The sequence below is a fragment of the Rhineura floridana genome, chromosome 4 (assembly GCF_030035675.1).
Source record: "Rhineura floridana isolate rRhiFlo1 chromosome 4, rRhiFlo1.hap2, whole genome shotgun sequence".
NCBI classification, from domain to species: domain Eukaryota; kingdom Metazoa; phylum Chordata; class Lepidosauria; order Squamata; family Rhineuridae; genus Rhineura; species Rhineura floridana.
This window is the reverse complement of record NC_084483.1, coordinates 96,610,548-96,632,367: the sequence shown is the minus strand read 5'-3', so window position 1 is coordinate 96,632,367 and position 21,820 is coordinate 96,610,548. Positions and strand designations below refer to the sequence as shown.

The 21,820-nt window shown below is 42.4% G+C and overlaps 1 protein-coding gene across 10 annotated transcripts in view; it reads left to right on the top strand.

Moving 5' to 3' along the window:
• TRDN (triadin) overlaps positions 1–21,820 on the top strand; it is a 276,609-nt gene that overhangs the window by 220,415 nt on the left and 34,374 nt on the right. For all 10 annotated transcript variants that reach the window (XR_009762235.1, XM_061623737.1, XM_061623734.1 and 7 more), the window contains 4 exons: positions 2,954–3,001; positions 5,689–5,739; positions 11,003–11,041; positions 20,189–20,215. Coding sequence is in view for 9 of the 10 variants with exons in the window: in XM_061623737.1 (XP_061479721.1) it covers positions 2,954–3,001; positions 5,689–5,739; positions 11,003–11,041; positions 20,189–20,215 (165 nt within the window). In the remaining variant the exon portion in view is untranslated. The remainder of the gene's footprint in view (positions 1–2,953; positions 3,002–5,688; positions 5,740–11,002; positions 11,042–20,188; positions 20,216–21,820) is intronic.

Genomic DNA, 21,820 nt, shown 5'->3' with positions numbered 1-21,820 from the left:
TTAAATATAAATAGTTCTCCACACACGTGAGAGTTTTAAATATAGTTCTTCTAAGCTTGTATAACCCACTGGAATATCACATGAAGGCAGTCAAACAGCAGCATATGGGTTGGTGTGAAGGTGTGATTGATACTGACATGCCTTTAAGGCTTCATAAAGACAGAAGTTAAAAACCTTTTTGTGCAATCATTTAAACACTGTTAAAAGAGCAGATCTCCTTGACTTTCATTCTCCCTTTCTTATTAATTTAAATTGCCCTGAGAGCTTCCCTGGGGCATCAGGCTGGCTGCTGAGAGAGACTTACATTGCAGCCCTGTACTTTGCACATTCACACATAAGTAAAGCCTACTATGTTCTATCATTGGCGTCATCACAGGACTTTGCAGCAAATCTCAGCAGGACTTTGGACCCAACTCATCAAAATGAGCAGGAGGGTCCCAAATGCTTCATGACTAGCTCACCACATTTTGAAGCAACATTGCCACCTTAAAATGGGTAGACCCCATGAGACCTTGTAAGTCCAGAGTCTAAAATTACCTAACTGTTCCACTGTACTGCTTACTCCCAGGTAAATGTACATTATATTGCAGCCTTGTTTAGAAGTAAGCCTCACTGAAGTCATTGTAATGTACTTATGAGGAAAGATGCACAGGATCTGGCTGCTATAGTAGCTTCACATGATACAAAAAAGATGGTGTCACTTGCAAAGGAATGAGATCCATGAATTCCAGATCTGTGTGGACCTCACACTTCTCATCTCAAGAGGGATTTATGGCTTTCCAGTGAGTTGCATGGGTAGAAACTTCCCCAGGTCTTCATTTTTTTGTCACATGCAAAGGTGCCAAGATTATTAAATTAATATTTGGTCTTGACCCAGCATAAACATTCTTGCATTTGCATATATCTAGATGGATGTGAGGCAACAAGGAGTGTGATTATTTGTGCATCTAGTTTGTATGGAAATTCAACTTGCTTGACATTTCTCTATTCATTGCCTTTAAGTCTTGCATTTAAAATACCACGTCAAGTCAGGTAGATTTTAATTGGATGCAATTAGGGCTGCTATACGCTTCAGGATTCTTTGGCTCCAACCAAGTGATATTCAGGAAATTCTGATATAATTTGGACTTCCAAGACATTATTCCCAATCTATTCCTACCAAAGCATTTCTGATCTCAGCATGTGAAAGGTCAGTGATTCAACACCAACAGGAAATGACATTTAAGATTTGAACTGCATGTTATTTATTTGATGGCAAAAATCATTGCAGAGTCAAGACTTTGTGGTCTTAGTGGTCAATTAGCATTCAAGGCAGCTGCTACAAAATGGTACACTTTCATAGATAGAGCCTGTAAGTACACAGGAAAGATAAAGCTCTAGCTTCCCTCAACCAGGCAAAATACAGAATTCCAACCTAGAGCACCCAAAGACCTGACTGGACTTTAGAGCATGGCTTGAGATCCAGATTTTCTAACTGTATTCAGTATGTATTTACTTTACTTTCAGTCAACATTAACATAGTTATGCCACGTCCATAATTTGCCAAAATATGGGAAGAAGAAGGCAAGAGAAAAACAGTGAAGATGTATGAAGACTTATAGGGCAGGATCAAGTATTGTTGGTTTGTGAAGCAGTGTTTTTTATGGAAAGAGAGTTGCCATTTTGGAAGGATTCGTACCATGAATGGAAGGACCCCTTCCAGGAGAGCAACTCTCCTTCTGTGAAAGGAAGCGCCTTACATTCATGGACTGACTATGTTGGATCCCACCTTTAGTTTTTACACTTCAAAGTTAGTTCATTGCTATTTCAAACTGCATGGTTCAATATATTGCTGGAGTCTTCAACAACATGGCTCCTCGTTTATTTATGAAAATAGCAATAAAAACAAGCACACTTTTATAGTCCTTATGATTTTATGACAAAAAAGATAGGAAAAGGATCTCCTATGTTGTCATAAACATCAGTTAAACAAGTTTCAAAAAGAGCTCAAGTGAGGTTGTGAAATTTTTGTGTGGGGAGTAGGGATGGAAAGACCTGTCAATTCTACTTTTCTCAGTTTCTCATTTTTCCAGTCTTTAATCTGAACTGCATCTTTAATTCAGTTCTCCACATGTCTGCAGCAATTTGCTTTGTTTTAAAGAAAAAAATCTTTATGAAAACTCTTCAGCATTTTAGTGCAAATTTATTCAGCTAAACACATTTTTGCATGCAGTTTTTATTGATGTACACAATTTTGCAAGCACTTTCTACTAATATAATGCTTTGTTATATGTTGTTTTTACTAATGTATTCATTTGTATGCACATTCTCCCCTAATATATACATTTTTGTAAACATTGGTTGATTGGAGAACTGCATCGCAAAATTTGGGTCAGTGCATACAGTATAGGGTGGCTGTGTTTTGGTTCTCATATTGTTTTGGACAGTGCAAATCTGATAAATTCAGTTTTAAATGTGAACCCTATCAAATTTCTCCTCTATCCTTAGTTGTAGCAACAGTGTAAATGTCTCCTTTCCCTCATGAAAAACTTACCACACCAGAGAGAAGAACAATGTTCAGGCCTTATCTCTGGTATAGTAAGATTTTTATGAGGGAGATAAAAAACAGCGGCTATGGAGGGAAGCCTGGACAGAACAAGCACATGAGAAAACGTTCTGGGTTCCTCTAACACATGACAGGAGGACAGTGTGTGGAGGTTTTCCTTAGTTACATTAACTAACCAACCAACCACTTGGTACAAGCAGAGTCCATATAACTAAAATCATGTAATGAACGATGGGGAGATTGAACACAATATTTCTGAGGACTTATAAAACTCTCAAGTGATTTCCCTGAACCTACACCTATGACCCATAACCACTATTTCCTTTCCTTCATAACAGCTACATTTACAAGGCATATGAATGTGAGATGTGTTTTTTTAAAGTAACATTAATTAATATGTTTTTCTAGATGCTGCCAAAGAAAAAGTAAAGCCTCCAGTAGCTGCCAAAGAAAAAGGTGCTGTTTGTAAAGTTACATGTCTTCTTAAGTTCATGAGTTCTTTCACGAGGCAGAATTGATAACTGCAAACTTGTTATCCATTTCTTTACCAGGACTATTCTAAGATCAGAAAACTTTTTGTTGAAGAGAGTTAAGACATTTAGACATTTGCAACAAAAAGCAGAGAAATTATCAAAAATGGAAGGAGATTTCACATTTAGAAGTAAAAAAAAACCAAGGAAGAGTGTTAAGTGAACTTCATGTCAGCTAAGTTGTGAGTATTATAGGTGAAACTTTAGAACGTGATTATTATTTACATGGCACCTGGCCATGTATTCTCTATCATGTAAGCAGTAAATACATTCTGGAATTACACAAATCATGCTTACTTACAACTTCTCTGACATGCACCGACAGTGTCCCTTGGTCTTTCAACCACAGCCATCTTCCTCTCCACAGACTTTAGGAATATATGATGGATTTTCACCAAACAAACTAAAGGCACACCCATGAAGTATCTATCTTGACTTTATAATAAACAGAATGTTTAGGTGTTACGATGACTGAATAGTGAATACAGGAATACCCCGCATTAATGTATCCAATGGATCCAGAGCGAGTGTGTAAACCGAAAATGTACTTTTTTCACTTATTGATGCATATACTGCACTGTAATCATAATATATGGGCATAACTGATGTGAATAGCGCATTTATAACTAAAATAAACAGAGTAGGCCTTCCAAGTTTGTAGTTGGAAACTGATCGGGCAGTGGCATCATGCCTTTATGTGTCCGTTCTTGAAAAGCGAGCGTATGTAAACAGGAATGGTGCTAGTGTAAATATGTCCGTACTCGCGAGTGTCCGTAAAGTGAAGGTCCGTATAGCGGGGTATTCCTGTACTGAAACAGCTGCACCCATTAACAATGGAGGTGATCCCATGGCTATACTGTGGAAAAGGTGGTGGACATTGGTATTGATTACAGACTGCATTCTTCACTTTCATATTCAGTCTCATCCCACCCAAGTACATGCTTGTGTTGCAACGGCCAAAACATCTTATGCTAGGCTAGTGAAGAACTATGATATTTTGCCACGCTTGCCTTTAAACAGCTGTCTGATCCCTGACAGAATGTTCTGCAATGCCAACATTGATTGAGCTGGGAAGGCCCAGACAACCTGTATCCCACTCAATTTCCTTCTTTTTCTTATTTTTTTTAATGTAATGGGTACAATACATATACTCTTATGTACAATAATAATAAGCAACCAGATAACACACAGTTCTTTCTTATAAGAATATCTAAGGGCCAAACTCAACCTTACTTTAATTGCATAGCAAGAAGCTCTGTCTGTGTTTTTACCCCCTTTAAATAAGCTTGTTGTAAGGGCCCCAATTGTCATCAGGACCACAGTATGCAGGGAGGTTTTCCCCCCCAAAACCTGTGAAGGAAGAAGATTTTTCATCTGGATTGTGGCTGGAAGAAATCAACCTCCTCTTCCCACATGCTGTGGTCCCAATCACAATTGCACCCTCCCCCCCGGGCCTTTAAAGAAAGAAAAACCAGCCATAGCTTCACACTATGCATTTTATGTAATATGTAGATTGGCCCAAATTCAGAATTCCCATATAATAATGGTATTTTGATTTATATGTATTATAACAGCTGCCCTTTCTTCCTGATAGAGTACGTATCTTCCAGAAAAATGAGTTTAGTAGGTGTGCAATAAACTAGTAATTATAGCTGTTTAGATACTCTCTTGTTCATTTATTTCTATAGAACGTGTTCAGACAAAACTTAGATTAAATGAAGGACTATTTGCATGTTGATTAAATAAGTCTTTGGTATTTTGAAAAGGCAATCTTTCAGCTTAAATGGGAAAATCTTTCAGATGCAGATGTGTTACAACTTTTCAAGAATGTTCTTTCTGGCAATACTTCTTAAAGGTTTTTTTAAAAAAAGACCACCAACCCTGAGATGATTTAACTACAGCTGTCTAAAGGAAGGAAATGGGGACGGGGATGGGGGTGGGAGGAGATACACATCACATTGATATATTCATTGTGTAGTTGAGAGGGAAAGCTAGTGTGGTTGCTTTGGAAACAGGAGAATGTGGAAAAAATCCACACTGTCTCAGGGGCAGCTATGCTCACCAGGTGCTTCTCCCACCATGATTGAGGGGTGGGGTTCTTCAGGCCAAATGCAGCTCTCTAGGCCTCTCTGTCCAGCCCTCAGAAGCCTCCCTAGGCTACATCCCTCAGCAGCACCCTCTTCAGGTGCCTATGCCTGGCTGGAGTGTGTCCTTGAACTGTGATAATATTGCTTGCCTGGATGTAGAGAGTGAGAAATGTCTAACTTTTGTGTAGCCTACTAAATAAAAGTTAAGTGTCACATCCATTGCCTCACCCACAATTTGCCTCTGGCCCTGCTCCTGCTGACATGTGGCCCCTGGAAGGTTGCTTGAGGGAATGCAGCTCTTAGGTTGAAAAATGTCCCCTGTCCCTGCCCTAATGTATTGTTTGATGTACATGTGAGGGTCATTTCATATATTAAACACAAACAAACCCAAGTATATGAACATAGGCTAGTATTCAGGCCTTTTTAAATGTGCATGAGACAAACCAAGGAACACCTAATTGCATATTTGAAAAGTTAAAAATTGATTTTCTTTCATATTTGTAAACTAACAAATTGGATTTTTCAGAGGCAGTGAAAACAAAAGAAGTGAAGACTCCAGTTGTCCAGAAACAGAAAGGTAACTATAATGTTATGTAAAAAGACTCAGGTCCATGTTTTTGCATTCCTTTTTTATCAACTTAAATGTCTCTTTCTTTCCAGAATATGCAAACTTTGAGTAGATAGTGGTGAGAAAGGAGCAAACATTTTGCTTCTTATTAAACTGTCTTCTCAGTGCTTATTGTATTAGGAGAGATGCCAGCAAAGTTATCCCGGCCAGTCTCAGAATAACACTTCAGGGGATGCTTGTAGCCCACCCCAAAGCAGAGGTGAGCTGTACAAGCCCACAAATTCTTTTGCAGCTCAGACTGAAATCTGAGCTGGAGAAGAACTGCCAGCTTCCCATATGCAAAGTAGTGGAGCTATGCCACTCGAAGGTAAGGTCATACAAATAAACGGAGGTGTCACATTTGTGAGGCATGCATTAATGCCTATGAACATATGTATAATTTGTCCAGTATCTGTGATCTTTGCAGAGATAGAGAAATTCAAAGATATCAGGCAAAATAGCTCCAACTCACATACAAACTCAATCATATGGTGGCATGTTGGTGCAGTTTTTCAGACCATTTCCTGCCACACATAGGACTTCAGTGCTGGGACAGAGATCTGAATCAGCCGTCAGGCATTTTTATCTACCGGAATTTATATAATAAGAATACAGTATTTTCAAGAGTAAACTTAATGTGCACCATGATGTTGAATGTGTGTGACAGGACATTGACATTTTGTCTGAAAAACATAACACTTATGTGTAAATTGGCTACAAGCATCTATGGCTGCTTTCACACATGGGGCTAATAGCGCTAGTTTAACGGATTAAAAAGGTAGCGCTTCTGTCCCGATTTCTAAAATCCCTTTCACACTGCAGTACCTCTTGTGATAAGGAACAGTACTTTTTCAGCCGATATAGCGGCATTTCGCGCAACTGTCTTTCACACAGCTTGTTTTCGTCCCTCACCCATGCACACTGTTCCCCACTGTGTAGGTCTAATATCTTGTCCCGTCACCATGCAAGCCCTTTCCCTTTAGCATCTGACTTTTTAAGTTGCTTTAGTTGTATCAAGACTGCGGTGTGTGTGGGAAATGCTACTGCTATCTGCGCCAATGCCAGAATGCCGGTACAACGTTCGTCAGGCAAAAAACAAAAACAAAACCTATGCGACTAAAGGTTGGGAATGCACTGCATGCTGGGATGCCTGTCACATGAGCGGCAGCAGTTAGCGAAAAACTCCCGTAATCTTCCAGGTTCCCAGCCTTGCTAGCGGATTATTTCTGGTATCACTTACTGTGGAAATTAGCGCTATACTTGCACTACATTCCACCAGAATTCCAGAGCTACCCGGTATGTTGTGTGAAAGCTCAAATACAATGTGCAAATTACCAGGTAAGAAATCATCAGAATAACGGAATAAAGTGCAGTGTGAAAGCACCCTATGTGCAGCACTGTGCTTTATTTAAAAAGGTAAAGGTGTCCCCGCACTTGTAGTGTGAGTCGTTTCCAACTCTTAGGGTGATGTCTTGCGACGTTTTACTATGCAGACCGTATATATGGGGTGGGATTGCCAGTTCCTTCCCCGACCTTTCTTTACCCCCCAGCATATGCCGGGTACTTATTTTACCTACCACGGATGGATGGAAGGCTGAGTGGACCTTGACCCCTTTTACCAGAGATTCGACTTTCTCCTTCCGTTGGAATCGAACTCCGGCCATGAGCAGAGCTTTGGCTGTGTTACCGCTGCTTACCACTCTGCTTTATTAGACCTTTCTTTTTTAACAGTAATAAGTGGCATGCCACATAGATCCTACAAAATAAGGTCTAAGAAAAGTCATTGCAAAAAAATAATTGCTCCAGTGACTATAAAGTTTCAGTGCCCTGTGGAAATCCATGGAGCTAAACTCAACATTTCCTCGGCTAATATGCAACATATAACAATATGCAAAGCAACAATATGCAACAGTGGCATTGCCATTTAGATTAAAGGTGTTTCATTATTTGCGTAGCATGTCTCTTAGATGGTGACAGACATTTAGCATGGTGATGTTCATTTTTTTCTTACTGTTTGTAATGTGACAGTTTAATTGCCTATGGATCTGCATTGCTTATGAAGGTAGAATAAGCAAAAAGCTGTGAGTGTTTGCTGTACATAAATTACCAAGTGTTTTTCTCTTTATTTAGTGGCAGCCACTGAGGCAGTTTGTAGTGTTGTGATAGAAAAGGATGATGCTTGACCTTACCTTTCTGTGCCAGGAGGCAGAAGTGCAAGCTAGGGGTGTTGGAGCCAACACTGTGCAAGTACATGTTGGCTGACTAGATGGATGCCCCAGCTGATGTCAACAACCTGGCAAACATGCATTTTCCCAATGCTGGCTTCAGTTACCCTTCTTCCTCCACTTTTGCCTTCCAGCACAGAAAGGTAAAGTTGGGAAAACCTTTTCCCCTTCCATTGCCATGCTGTGCCTGCCACTGCTTTTATTAGTATTGATGTTCAGTAGGTACTAAATTATACAGCAACAAGAGTGGCTGTATACTATAGCCAGCATAGATTTTTCACATTCTGCAATGTTAAATTGAAAATACCCGTCATGCCATTCTGATGCTTCCTATAAGCTCATTTAAAAACAAAACCTTACAAAACTTATAGTCCTGAACTCAGAAACGCTTGCTTAATAACCCTCTAAGTTTTCATGGAGATACACAAAACAGACAGAAAGAATCCAGAGTTCAAAGTGTAAAAAGAGAGAGAGAGAAACAGACCCCTGTTGGAGTTTTTTCTGTCAGAGTTCTCATAATTTGTTGAAATCAATTAAAAATCAGCCATGTTCACAGAGTACCTATAATCCTATTACTGACCTTGCCCCATACTCTGACCTTCATCTTCTGCAGTTTAAAAGTTAAAAAAAATGCCTGGCTGATTTTTAATTAATTTAAGAAATTTAGCATTGGAGTCTATAATAAGCCCAGGCATGCTCAGTAAGAGCCAACTATCAGTGTTCTAAACGCCAGACTCACAGCTGCTTGGCTTGGCTAATTAGGGGGCCACATCCACACCAGACCTTTATTTCACTTTAGACAATCCTAGCTTCCCCCACAGAATCCTGGGAAGTTAGTTTGTGAAGGGTGCCGAAAGGAGACTCCTATTTGCCTGACAGAATTCCAGTGGCCAGAGTAGTTTAACAGCTACTCTAATTGAAGCCCTGTGAGGGGAACAGGGTCTCTCCTAGCAACTCTTAGCACCCGTCACTAGCTACACTTCCCAGGATTCTTTGGGAGAACCCTTGCCTGTCTAAAGTGAAATAAGATCTAGTGTGGATGTGGGCAGTGACAACTTTGGTTTAAATTTGGGCGGGAGACTACATGTGCCTGCTGTAGAATAAAAAGGTGGGGGGGATGCTGAAAAATGATACAGTTCACAATGTTTTCCTTTTGGAAAGGAAAGGGGCTTCCCCTCTGCCCAGTCTCTTTCTCTCACCCTTTCTCCCTCCCCCTCCCCTTCCTGCCCTCCTCCTCCTCTCTCTGCTGCTCCCACAGGTCAGTTTCACCTATCCCAAGCATGATTGCACAGGAGTAACTCCCACTGAACTCAAAGAGCATGCAAATGATCAAACCTGCCCTCCCCTCCTCCCTGCTGTCCCTCCCTCTTGCCCCTTCTCTCCCCCTTCCTTTGCCTCTCTGTCCCCCTCCCCTATTCCCTTCCAATCCCCTCCTTCCCCTTCCTCCTCCTTCTTCTCCCCTCTCCCTCTCCTCTTCCCCCATGGTCAGTTTTACCTATCTTAAGCATGATTGCATGGGATTAAATCCCACTGAACTCAAAAACCATGCAAATGGTCAAACCTGCCCTCCCCTCCTTCTCCCTCCCATCACCTCCCTTTTGACCCTTCTGACCCCCTTCCTTTACCCCTCCCCCACCTCTTCCCTCCTTCCGTTCCCCTCTCCCCTCCCTTATTCCTTCTGTCACCTCTCCCCTCCCCCTCCTCCTTCCCCATGGATAGTTTTTTCAAGAACTTGGACAAGTTACTTTTTTGAACTACAACTCCCATCAGCCCCGGCATGGCCACTGGATTGGGCTGATGGGAGTTGTAGTCCAAAAAAGTAACTTTTCCAAGCCCTGTTTTTTTCTATCCTAACCATGATTGCACGGGAGTGAATCTCATTGAACTCAATATGCATGCAAATGATCAGACCTGCCTTTCCCTCTTTCCCCTCTCTCTCTTTCTCCTCCCTTCTTCCTCCTCCCCTGCCCTCTCCAGCCCCCCTCCATCCCTCCCTCCTCCTCCTGCTCCCCATGGTCAGTTTTACCTATCCTAAGCATGATTGCACAGGAGTAAATCCCACTGAACTCAATAAACATGCAAATGATCAATCTGCCCTCCTCCTCCCCCTCCTGCCTGCTCCCATCCCCCTCCTACCCTCTATCCTTCCTCCTCTCCCCTTTCCCCTCCTTCCTTCCCCATCCCCCTGTGGTCAGTTTCACCTCTTCTAAGTATGATTGCCGGGGAGTAAATCCTACTGAACTCAATAAGCATGCAAATGATCAATCCATTCTCAGCAAACTTGCACAGGATCCCATTTCTTACCTTCCAGATTAAAAAGCAGAGAAATTTACTAATAGGCAAAAAAAAAAAAACCTTGTGGTTTAAGAATGTACCTATAGCCCATAGATATTTCTATCAAACTTTAAAAAGCAGGGAGATTGGGCAGTTATAGTGAATGCAGTAGGGGAGCAGGAGACCTGACCTCCTCTCTAAGATATTGTACTGCCCTACCAATTTGTAAAAATGCAAACATAATTTGGGTTACTCTTTCACAGTCCAATCCACTTCCTGTGTAGCTTGGAAGAATTTGGTGACATGTGCCTCTGAGCATATGGTGAGTGGTGGCAATACCTGCAATCAGCCCAAATAACAGAAACAAGACATGTGCTGTGCTGATCTTGTTTTAGCAGGGAGGAAGCAACAATATTAAAACAGCTGAATTTTGGGGGCACAGGTGAGGCTCCAAGAAAGAAGAAAACCAGAAATCCTGTTGCACAAGCAGAATTCCATTGGACAAGTGGGAGAACATAATTGGATGTTATTGTTGTTATATTTATTAACTGATTGACAGGCTAAGGTGCCTGTTTCAAATTTTATTTTGTACAAGCTTGAAAATTAAAGACACTGCAAAAAATATTGAGAGATGGCATAAAAACTAGTAACAAACATAAGAAGTAACACTGCAATAAAATGAATTATGGCAAGCAAGTCTATCTTTTAAACAAATTATTGCTCTTTTTCCTCAGAACCTGACATAAAAAAGGAAGGAAGTCCAGCTAAAACAGGTAATGGGATGATTCTGTATATAAAAGAAAACATATCTTCTACAGACTGTATTAGCTAAAGTCTTATAACATTGCACTGTCCAATTTGATGGGCATAATTTCAATTTGAAATTGTCAATATATCTAATAATAAAGTATTCAGTTCTTATTTTCTTTAGTGAGAGAACTTTAGCAGCTCAGTAACAATCAGGCCCAGCACCAGCAGGCAGCCAGGACAGGCACTGGCCGAGGGCTCCTGTGGCTCAGAAGGGCCCTCCTTAGGCTGGGAGGATAGAGTTCCTGCGACATTCATGCTGGCATTGGGTCATGGAGTGAATCACACCCAGCAACCCAACACTGCTGAAGATCTTGGAGCGGAGGCAACACATACCCCGATGCAGTCAGTGCTGGCTTAAATAGGTGCCCCACCCCACCTACCTCCCACATCAGAGCACACATGCCTACCATCACCCACCTAAGGGATTGATGCCCCCCCCATCTCAGGTTATGGCAGGCATGTGTACACTGTGCACTAGCATGCTGACACAGCGACACAGAAGGTGGAGTGTGTGGGCCTATTTAAGCCCACACTGCCTGCATCGGGAAGGGGTTCTGGGAGTATGATGACTGGGGCCCAGGGCAGGCTTGGGCCCAAGGACCCAGTCATACCTGGTGCCAGTCCTGCTAACAATTGTGTGAAAACTGTATTGTCCAAAATAAAAATTCAAAGGTAGGTGACCTGGGGTTACTGTATGCTGAGTGCCATGCAAATACATTACCATAATGTCTGCTCACAAATACAGTCCTTTTGCTTAGCTGTCAACCAGTGTGACATTTTAAAACAGTGTAATGTCAATACTTTGCACTAATTAGAGTGCAACGATAAGAAGAAACAGTTTTCCCCAATGAGATCACTGCTGTTATTTTCATAGTGGAAAATAACAGCATAGTTTTGCAAACAAAAGTTTCTCAACAGAATCAGTACATACTGATTCTTGCAGAGACAAGGGGTAGCCAATGTGGTGCCCTCTGGATGTTGGATTCCAAATCTCACAGTCCCAGGCAACATGACTATGAGATTAATATTATTACAGGCAATGATTATGAGAGTTGTAGTCCAACAATACTTGGAGGGCACTATGTTGGCTACCTTTGGTTTATGCATTAGTCATTACGGTAATAGCAAGATACAGCTTATAGACGGAATGCATTTAAAGCTGTTATAACAACAATAGACAGAAAAATGCCAACTTCCCCCCTTACCCTCTTATGCACCGTGAAGCCTTTTCCTCCTTGCTATAAATAGCCAGACACCATGTTATTTCATGTTGACTATTTAAACTCTTGCAACATTTTCATTTGGTGGTTATGTTTGGAATATATACTTGTAAGAAGTATGCCTACATGTATCTTTTTTCATTTGCAATTATTTTAGCATTCCAGCGATAAAAGAAACCAAAGATAGTTTCATGCCATGATACGTAGTTGGTGTGCTCTCTTTGGCTTTGCTGAACATGTTGTAAAGGCCAACACTAATACTTGGGAGGGGGGGATGAATTTTTTCTTTGTGAATGTTACCTTTGTGCAGTCAGCTAATTTCTCTACACCTGCACACAGCCCAATATAACCTCCATTCAGGCAAGCAAGAAGCATTACCAGAACTCAAAGGCACAGTCCAGCCAGGCAGAAATACTGAAGTAGGGTGTGGAGGAGGGCCACATTTGCACCTCACATCTGAGATTCCCTGCCCCTGTTCTAGACTTCCATGTCATAGCAACCCCCCTTTTTTTCAGTGGGTGCCCAGAATCAGCCATGGACACAAATGCAACACGCGCACTCTGTTAAATGACAGCCATTTAGATTTAATAGCTGAGATGTTACCATACCAGAAAACATTTTTCTGTTTTTAGCCCTGCTGGTTTATGGTTCAGTTGGCTGGAAGATTTTCATTCTGAATCCCCGTCAGTGGCCCATTAGGGAAAAAAATGTGCTTTATATAATTAATACCCTTTTGGAATTCTGAAAAGCAGGCATGACTTCATCAGAACTAGGAATTATTATAAAAATAGTGACATCAAGACAGAGACCATCAAAAACAGAGTTTCAAGCACCAATATCTGGGCATGACAGCCCGAATCAATTATTTTAAGAGATGGATCTGCACCATAAAAAAATCATTTTCCTTTGTTTTTGACAACCCTCTGGGATGTTACAAAATAATATGCTACGTGCAAGTTGTAAAAGGAACAATCCCCCTGAAACCATGTCTGTGTGTTCTCCAACCATTTCAGTGGGGGTGGCATTTTACTAGGGATGCTTGAAGAATTTGATCTGTGTGAACTAGCCTGATCTGCACCTCCTGGAGTAATGTGCTAATATACACATTTCTGAATTTTGAGATGCAGTTGTCCACTAAAAACATTGAAAAGCACCTTGAGAAAAAATATGTTTGGTAATGCATATTTTGTGAGAAGAGATGTTCAAAAATACACATTTAAATGTGGGTTTTTCTGCAGATTAACAAAGGAACACCCAGTTAGGTTAATGCAGATATGAGATAAGATGGACTTATGAATGAAAACATGCAAAACTGACACAGATCTGAAATAGACTTACCTGTCCAACCCTACACACAGCCATTCACTTGTCTCCACTCTGTGAATTAATATCCTAAAGATATTGTAGTGTATTGGCCCGCCAGGCTTGCCATACCAGGAACTGCTGAGTCAGCCCCAGGCTGTGGCAGTTTCAGTTCCAGGCCTGCTTTACAATAATAAAATAATAATAAAATAAAATTTTATGTGTTAGTCGCCTATCTGTCTGAATTAACAGACACTCTAGGCGACTTACAACAACACATTAAAATACACTATGCAACAAGAACACAATCATCAATTAGTCTAAAACATCAGTTAATACATCATAAACTACTCCGTCCCAAGGATCCCGTAGGCCTGCCTGAATAGCCAGGTCTTTAAGGCTCGGCGAAAACCCATCAGGGAGGAGGCATGTCGAAGATCAAAAGGGAGAGAGTTCCAGAGGGTGGGGGCCACAACTGAGAATGCCCTCTCTCTGCAGCACCATTCTGTGGTCCTTGTTCTCTGTATATTAATTAGTTATAGTAAAGTTCTTGTTATTGTTAGATCCTCTGTGTGGCCTCTTCCTTCATGATAGTTTTCACTGGTGATGAGGATGGGATACTGAGGCACACAGAGTGTTTTCTTCATGTATTAGAGGCTTAAAGGGAGAGAACATTTCTCCGTAGACTGGATTAGAACATCAGCTTGGGCTTTTGTGGAAACCACTGCAAAGCACTCCAGGTCAGCATGTATATTGTGGAATATGGCCACCCAAGGGCATCTTGAAGAATTTAACCCTGCATGTCCCAGCAAGTGGGAAAGTTATGCAGCCAGGCTGGAGTTTTACTTGGCAGCAAACGGCATTACAGAGTCAGAGAAGAAGCGTGCTGTGTTGCTCAGTGTCTGTGGGCCGGACACCTTTGACCTAGCCCAGGCCCTCGTAGCACCAGCAAAACTTGCTAATACATCTTATGAGGATATCCTGAATGCTTTACAAGGACATTTCTCTCCAAAACTGTCTGAAATAGCACAACATAATTCTTTCTACAAATGAAACCAGGGCCCAACAGAGAGTGTGTCACTGTATGTTGCTGAACTTAGATGGAGAAACAATGCAATTTCCCAAACCTGGAGGAGATGCTGAGTGATCGTCTGGTCTGTGGGTTGCATGATGAGGGCCTGGAAAAGTGTCTGTTTGCAAAAGGACAGCTCACACTCAAGATTGCATTGGAGGAAGCTCTGTCTACAGAAGCAGCAGCAGCAAGCACCTGAGAAGTGCGCTTGGCAAAAAACTCACCCTGTTCAGAAACCCAGCTGACTCAAGATTGAAATCAACAACTTCTAGAGATCTACAGGCTGCAGTGCAAATGCTCATCAACCAGAGTAAGTGCTGCAGGACCTCCGAGATCCAGACAAGTTGCTCCAGTGAAATGTAAGAGCTGTGGCGGATCCCATGAACGGCATGCCTGCCGTTTAAGAGGTGCACAGTGTCAGTATTGTAAAAAATTGGGCATATTGAGCGAGTATGCCAAGCAATGTGGTTAATCACCTCCTCTGCATTGTCATATGTGGAAAACTTCTGTACAGTGTGTGTGGTACTGCTTTGTGTCCTTGATGGTGTTTTCTCTTCCATCGCACTTCTGGGGGTGGCTGCTTCCGCTTTAGCCAGGCTTGCAGTACTCCGCCAATGTGAGGAAGGTGAAGGTGACAGTCACCATCCAGGGCACTCCATACACCATGGAAGCTGATTCAGGCTCAGGTTATACTATCATCTCATCAGAAACCTACCAGCAAATATTTCCTTGTGGGGGCCCATAAATTGTCCCTTTCCACTCCAAACGTACTGATTACCAGGAAAATCAGGTTCCAATAAAGGGTGTCTGTGGAGGTGCATTATCAAACTTTCCATGGAACTTTACAGTTATTAGTTGCTCAAGGGCATCACACCAGTCTCCTTGGCTTAGACTGGTTTGAGCCATTGGGCATTGCTCTCACGGGGGTCCACCAGATTAGTGAATCATTATGGGATAGCATCCTAAATGATATCAAAGCTGTTTTTCATAAAAGTCTTGGGAAATATAAGGGGCCTCCTATTTCGTTGTTCTTGGATCCTACTGTGGCCCCCATCTGTATGAAACCCCGTCGTGTTCTGTTTGCACTGTGAGCAAAGATTGATGCTGAACTTGATCGCCTCATAGAGCAAGGCATCTTGGAGCCAGTGACACACCCTATATGGAAGACACCCATTGTCACTCCATTGAAGGCCAATGACGACATCTGCATTTGTGGTGACTACAAGTGCACTATCAATAAAACCCTGCATCAGCATGCAGTCCCAGTGGTGAGTCATCTTTTGGCATCACTTTCACAAGGAAAAGTTTTTGCAAAGTTTGCCCTGGCCGAGGCCTATCAGCAACTGTCTGTGGTTGATGCTACTGCTGATGCTCAGACTATCACCACTCATCGTGGAACATTCAGAGTAAAATGCCTCCAGTTTGGTGTTTCAGTGGCCTCTGGAATTTTTCAGACCTTAATGGAGGACATCCTCAAAGGAATACCAGGTGCCATACCATATTTTGATGATGTCTTGGTTGCCGGCAACTCCATTGGTGAACTTGCCTCACAGGTGTGGGATGTACTGCACTGTTTTGCTGTTGCTGGTCTCTAGGTCAAGCATAAGAAATGTGTATTTGGTGTTTCCCAAATTGAATTCCTTGGCTACAGTATTGATGCTGCTGGCATTCGGCCTACCCTGGAAAAATGTAAAGCAATTCATGAAGCTCCAGTGCCCTGTAATAAACAGGAACTCCAAGCCTTCTTGGGACTCTTGAATTTCTATCACGCCTTCTTGAAATGACAGATGCTCTTGGAGCTCACTGATTCATAGGGTTGCCATAAGTTGTAATCGACTTGAAGGCACATAACAACAACAAACAGAGCCACTGCATCACCTTCTTAACAAGCATGCTGCATGACAGTGGACATCCCGGCATGATAAGGCTTTCCTTGATGTAAAACACCTGTTATCATCTGACAGTGTCTTGGTGCACTATGATGAATGGAAGCCCTTGATTCTCACATGTGATGCATCTCCATATGGTATTGGAGCTGTTCTGAGCCACCAATGTGAGGACCCTCGTGAGGTGCCTATCACTTTCTACTCCAGAACAATGTCTTCAACAGAACGGAATTATGACCAAATTGATAAGAAGGCCCGGCTATTGTGGCTAGCGTAAAAATATTCCATGACTATGTCTATGGTCGGCCATTCACTATTGCTACTGACCACAAGCCATTATAGGGATTGTTTGCCCCTAACCAGCAGACGCCTCGAATATTATCTCCATGCATGTTGTGGTGGGCAATTTTCCTGAACCCTTATGATTACACATTGTAACATTGGCCTGGCAGGAGCATTGCCCATGCTGATACTTTGAGCCGCCTTCCTCTCTCTTCTGCTGGGGTTGATGAAACCCCTCCCCTGGATGTGCTGCTGTTAGAGTCATTACCGGAACCACCCCTCCATGCTGGGAATATTGCCACTGCGTCATCCAAGGACCCAGTTCTTGCCCATGTTCTCAACTGGGTGTGGAGGGGATGGCCATTAGGGAAGCTTGAGGAGAAATTCAGACCATTTGTATCCAAACAACATGAACTATCAGTGCACAAGGGATGTCTCCTGTGGGGAGATAGAATTGTCATTCCTGCTGTGCTGAGACATCAGGTGTTGGAGGCCCTACATGTTGGACACCCTGGTATAGTGTGAATGAAGACTCTGGCACACAGCTATGTATGGTGGCCCAAGATGGACAGCGAGATTGAAGAATGGATCAAGAGTTGTGAGAAGTGTCAGGTTTCAAGACCAGCTCCACCACATGGTAGTTGACAAAAATTCCATGGTCACGGCTTCATGTCAACTTTTCAGGCCTCTTCCAGGGACAAACTTTCTTGATTGTTGTTGATTCATACTCCAAATGGTTAGAAGTGGTTCTGGTATCATCAATGACATCTTATATTGTTATCAAGACCTTACACAGGCTTTTCACAACACATGGGTTGCCAAACATCATTGTCTCAAACAATGGGGCCCAGTTCACATCTGCGGAATTCTGCACATTCCTGGATAATTGACTGATTTGGGATGTCACTTCAGCCCCTTTTCATACAGCAATCAATGGCCAGGCCGAGAGGATGGTCAGGACAACAAAGGATGCATTGAAACTGATTGTAGAAGGTGACTGGGACTGATGCCTTGCAAGTTTTCTCCTGATACAACACATCACACCGTGTGCCACAACTGGAAGGAGCCCAGCTGAGCTATTAATGAACAGACGACTAACGACTCTGCTTGATTGGTTGCATCCTGACTTGACTGAGGACCGACCAAGGGAGTCTGTTGCAGTTCAAGAACTTGCACGGGTATTCACCCCAAGTGACCCTGTGTATGTCAGGAACTACGGTGCTGGTGAAATGTGGATTCCTGCCACTGTGACCCAAGCCATGGGCCCATTGTCCTACAGGGCTCAAACACCAGACAGTCATGTGTTACGTCAACATGTGGACCAGATGAGAGGACGAAGCCCAGCTCCATCAGTTCTCTCTGAGGGTGCTGGAAATACTCAAGTGGAAAGAGAAAATGAGCCAGTGGCTGCTCCTGATGCCAGACAAGAGCAGTTGCACCTGGACCCTGAAATGGACCAGCATGAACCAGAGTCATATGGGGAACTAGGGGATGCACCACCAGCTTCAATGCAAAATTGTCATCAATCGATCTGCACCAGGGCTCTTCCCAAGTATCTTCAGGACTATGAGAGCTAGAGGGGTGTGTGTAGTGTATTGGCCCTCCAGGCTTGCCATACCAGGAACTGCTGAGTCAGCCCCAGGCTGTGGCAGTTTCAGTTCCGGGCCTGCCTTACAAGCAGCACCATGCTGTGGGCCTTGTTCTCTGTATATAATTAGTTATAGTAAAGTTCTTGTTATTGTTAGATCCTCTGTGTGGCCTCTTCCATCATGATACTTTTCAGATATATGTCTCCATTTGCATTATTTCAGCTGATATAGAATTGAGGGTGCTAAAATGCATTTAGCATGGCTCAATCCCAGGCAATTATCAGGATTTTCTCATTGTCAGAAAAAGGTATTGTGAAAATTAATGCACTGTTCAGTAAAATGTATAGTTGCAGATATATATTTACCTGTGCCCTAAGATCTCCCACTGAGGCCCTTCTACGAATGACACCCTATGTGTGGAAGGTGGTAATGAGAGCAACTCTTCCTAGAATGTATATTGACATCTTTTCAGTGACAGGCAGAGATCTTCCTGATTACCCAGGCCTTTTAACACTTCCTGCTCCTCCTGCTCTGAGTGGGACCCAGGTCCTTGCCACCGCTTCTTCAACAACAGCCCGGTGTGGGGCCTCCTGAACGGGGCCTCCCGGCGTGGGGGTCTCCTGCTCAACAACAGCCTGGCACCTCCTACCCAACAATATCCTGGCGCGGGGCCTCTTGTGCGGAGCCTCCCGGCTTGGGGCCTCCTGCTTGACAACAGCCGCCGCCTCCATGTCCTTCTCCCCCTCCTGCTCCAGGCAGGGCCCCGAGCCCGAGCTCCCGCATCTGCCCTCCGACATAAACTGTCATCAGCAGCAGCAACGGAAGCCCGGGGAGCAGCAGCTGAGTGAGCCCAAGGACATGGAGAGGAAGACAACACTGAAACAGCAAACAGCTTTGCTGTTATAAATACCTGTTGCCCTTCTGCCTCTCGAGAACTGCCGCCCTTGCTAACACCACCTCCTCTTTTCTGCCGGTGCTGATAATGATAATGTTGTTTCTGTTTAATTTAATTTTTGTATATTGTATTGTTTATATTGTATATTATTGTATTTTTATACCTGTGTTTATTTTTCTTGTAAGCCACCTCGAGGGCTCTTGGCCGAAAGGTGGGGTATAAATAAAATTTAATAACAATAAAAGAATAATAACACCTTTTAAGATTTTAATATCTTCAGGTTGCTGTTGATTATTGCTTTTGTCCTTACTTTGATAGCATTTGCAGCTGTTTATTTTTATCCCCATTGTAGCCCTATTTATGTATTTATGTATTTTGAGCAGCTACAACATAAAATATCAATATGATTAAACACAATGGGTGATATCTAACTTTAATCATGATCAAAGTAATTAAGTACATTAATTTCAATGGATCTACTTGGAGTATGACTTAGTTGCATATGACCTAATAAATTCATATAAAACAGTTAAAATCAAAGAATAAAAATATATAATAACAATGCAACAGACAGACAACCATCGCTTTACAGTTGTACATAATGGATCAACCCCCTACAAAGGCTTGGGCAAAGAGAACTTGAACTGGCACCAAAAATGGCACCAGTTGCATCTCAGAGGGAAGAGAATTCCACCCACATGGTGCCATCACGGAGATAGTCCTGTACCATGACTCCAAAATGCTCCTTTGGTCTATCATATTGCAATTTGAAGGTACAGAGTTCAAATGTGTTTCATCTGCAGTTTTTATTTTCATTAATGAGTGTAGCTCATTATTGTCTTGTATTGCTTTGTCTTTTTCTAGGAAAGAAAGTGGAGCATAAACCACCAAGTAAGTTGCTAAACTGCGTAGCGGAATTTTTAAAAAATGAATGAACTGTTGTCATAGATGGTATTGTTTGGTCAGTGAAAATGTTTCATGTTAATAATGCAGGAGCATCCTAGTTTTCAAACATACAATGTCCATTGTATCAACCCACCTTATAGTGGCCATGATCTCCACTTTCTCCCACTAACATTTCTCAGCATGCAGGCTGGTAGTTTCGTTGATCAGGCTGCCCAGTGTCTGGAACCTTGGACTATACCATGTGCAGCCTATAATCAGTACAGTTGTGGTCCCTTTTTAGTTCATTTTCTATCTTAGCACTCCCACTCTCCCCATCTCCATGCTGAGGGTGCAGCAACATATTATTGTTTTGACCTGCCCCAAGATCACTTGTGATGAACAGCAGGATGTAAACCCAATAAATAAAATGCTGCTATTCCTTGCAGATTCCTTGCTTGCTAAAAGATAGCTTTGAGCCTTTGCTTCCTCTTGGCTTCAATTGTCCTTTTTTCTCTCTCTCCCTGGTGTTGTGTGTTAGTGCTGTCTCATCTATCCATTTTTAAAATTGCCAGGTAAATCTGAAACCACTGAAGATGATAGTGAACATCCTAGAATTCAGCTGACATATGACAAGAGCTGCAATATGTAAAGCAGCAGCTTCTTCATATCCTTCACTCTGTCCATCTGCCTCATCAATTGCAGTTACACAGCTGTGCAATGGAGCTGAGTACGCACTTTCCAGCACATAGTCCTTTCAGTCATTTGACAAGTGTGTAAGAAAGCAGAACAGTTCTCTCCATAAGGGATTAAAGAAATTCCTTAGGGAATTTCTAAGGGAAATAGAAAATACTGTCTCCATAACACATTGAGTTTCAGGATTTTTTAAAAATGAGAAGTCTGTTTTTGAAGCTTAATTGTGGTGATGTCATGCTGTGCCATAAAACAACACATTTCATGTCATTCTTTTACAGAAAAAATGTGCTCTTTCCTATGGATCTTAGAGCAGGAGGTTATGCACTTTTTCATCTGCCACACCTTCTTTAAAATTCTAATGGGCTGTACCTAGGGCTGTGCATAGCCCTTCCTAACTGTTCTGTGGCCCTGATCTGTGGTCCCCAAGGAGGGCCAGTCCACCTGTTCTGAAGATGGGACCACCCACCCTGCCCCACATCCTGGCCCAATTCACCTTGGGCTTTGGCTAAATATGGAGCACAGCCCTAGCTGTATCCAACTCAATCATTGTGCAAGCGGAATGACTTCTGCTCGTGCAATAGAATTTGCCACAGAGAACTACGCAAGCAGGCTCTCACCCTGAGGATGTAGTCTGTTAGCCTCTGCTACATTCAAAAATTGAAGATCTTACGTCCAAAGTGGATGAGATGTTGGGGATCTATGCTCTCTTTAAGTTTAATTTATAAACAACCAATGGGGGAAGATAGGCTTGGGATAATAACCATTGGCAAGGGGGTTAACTCTTTTTCCCCATGAGCAGTATTCTCCTAATGCATCCCATCAGTACAAGGATTACTGCAACCAGACTCCCCCCTTGCCAATGGTAAAAAAAATAATCTAACAGTGTGATCCTGTGTAGGTCTACTCAGAAGTAAGTCC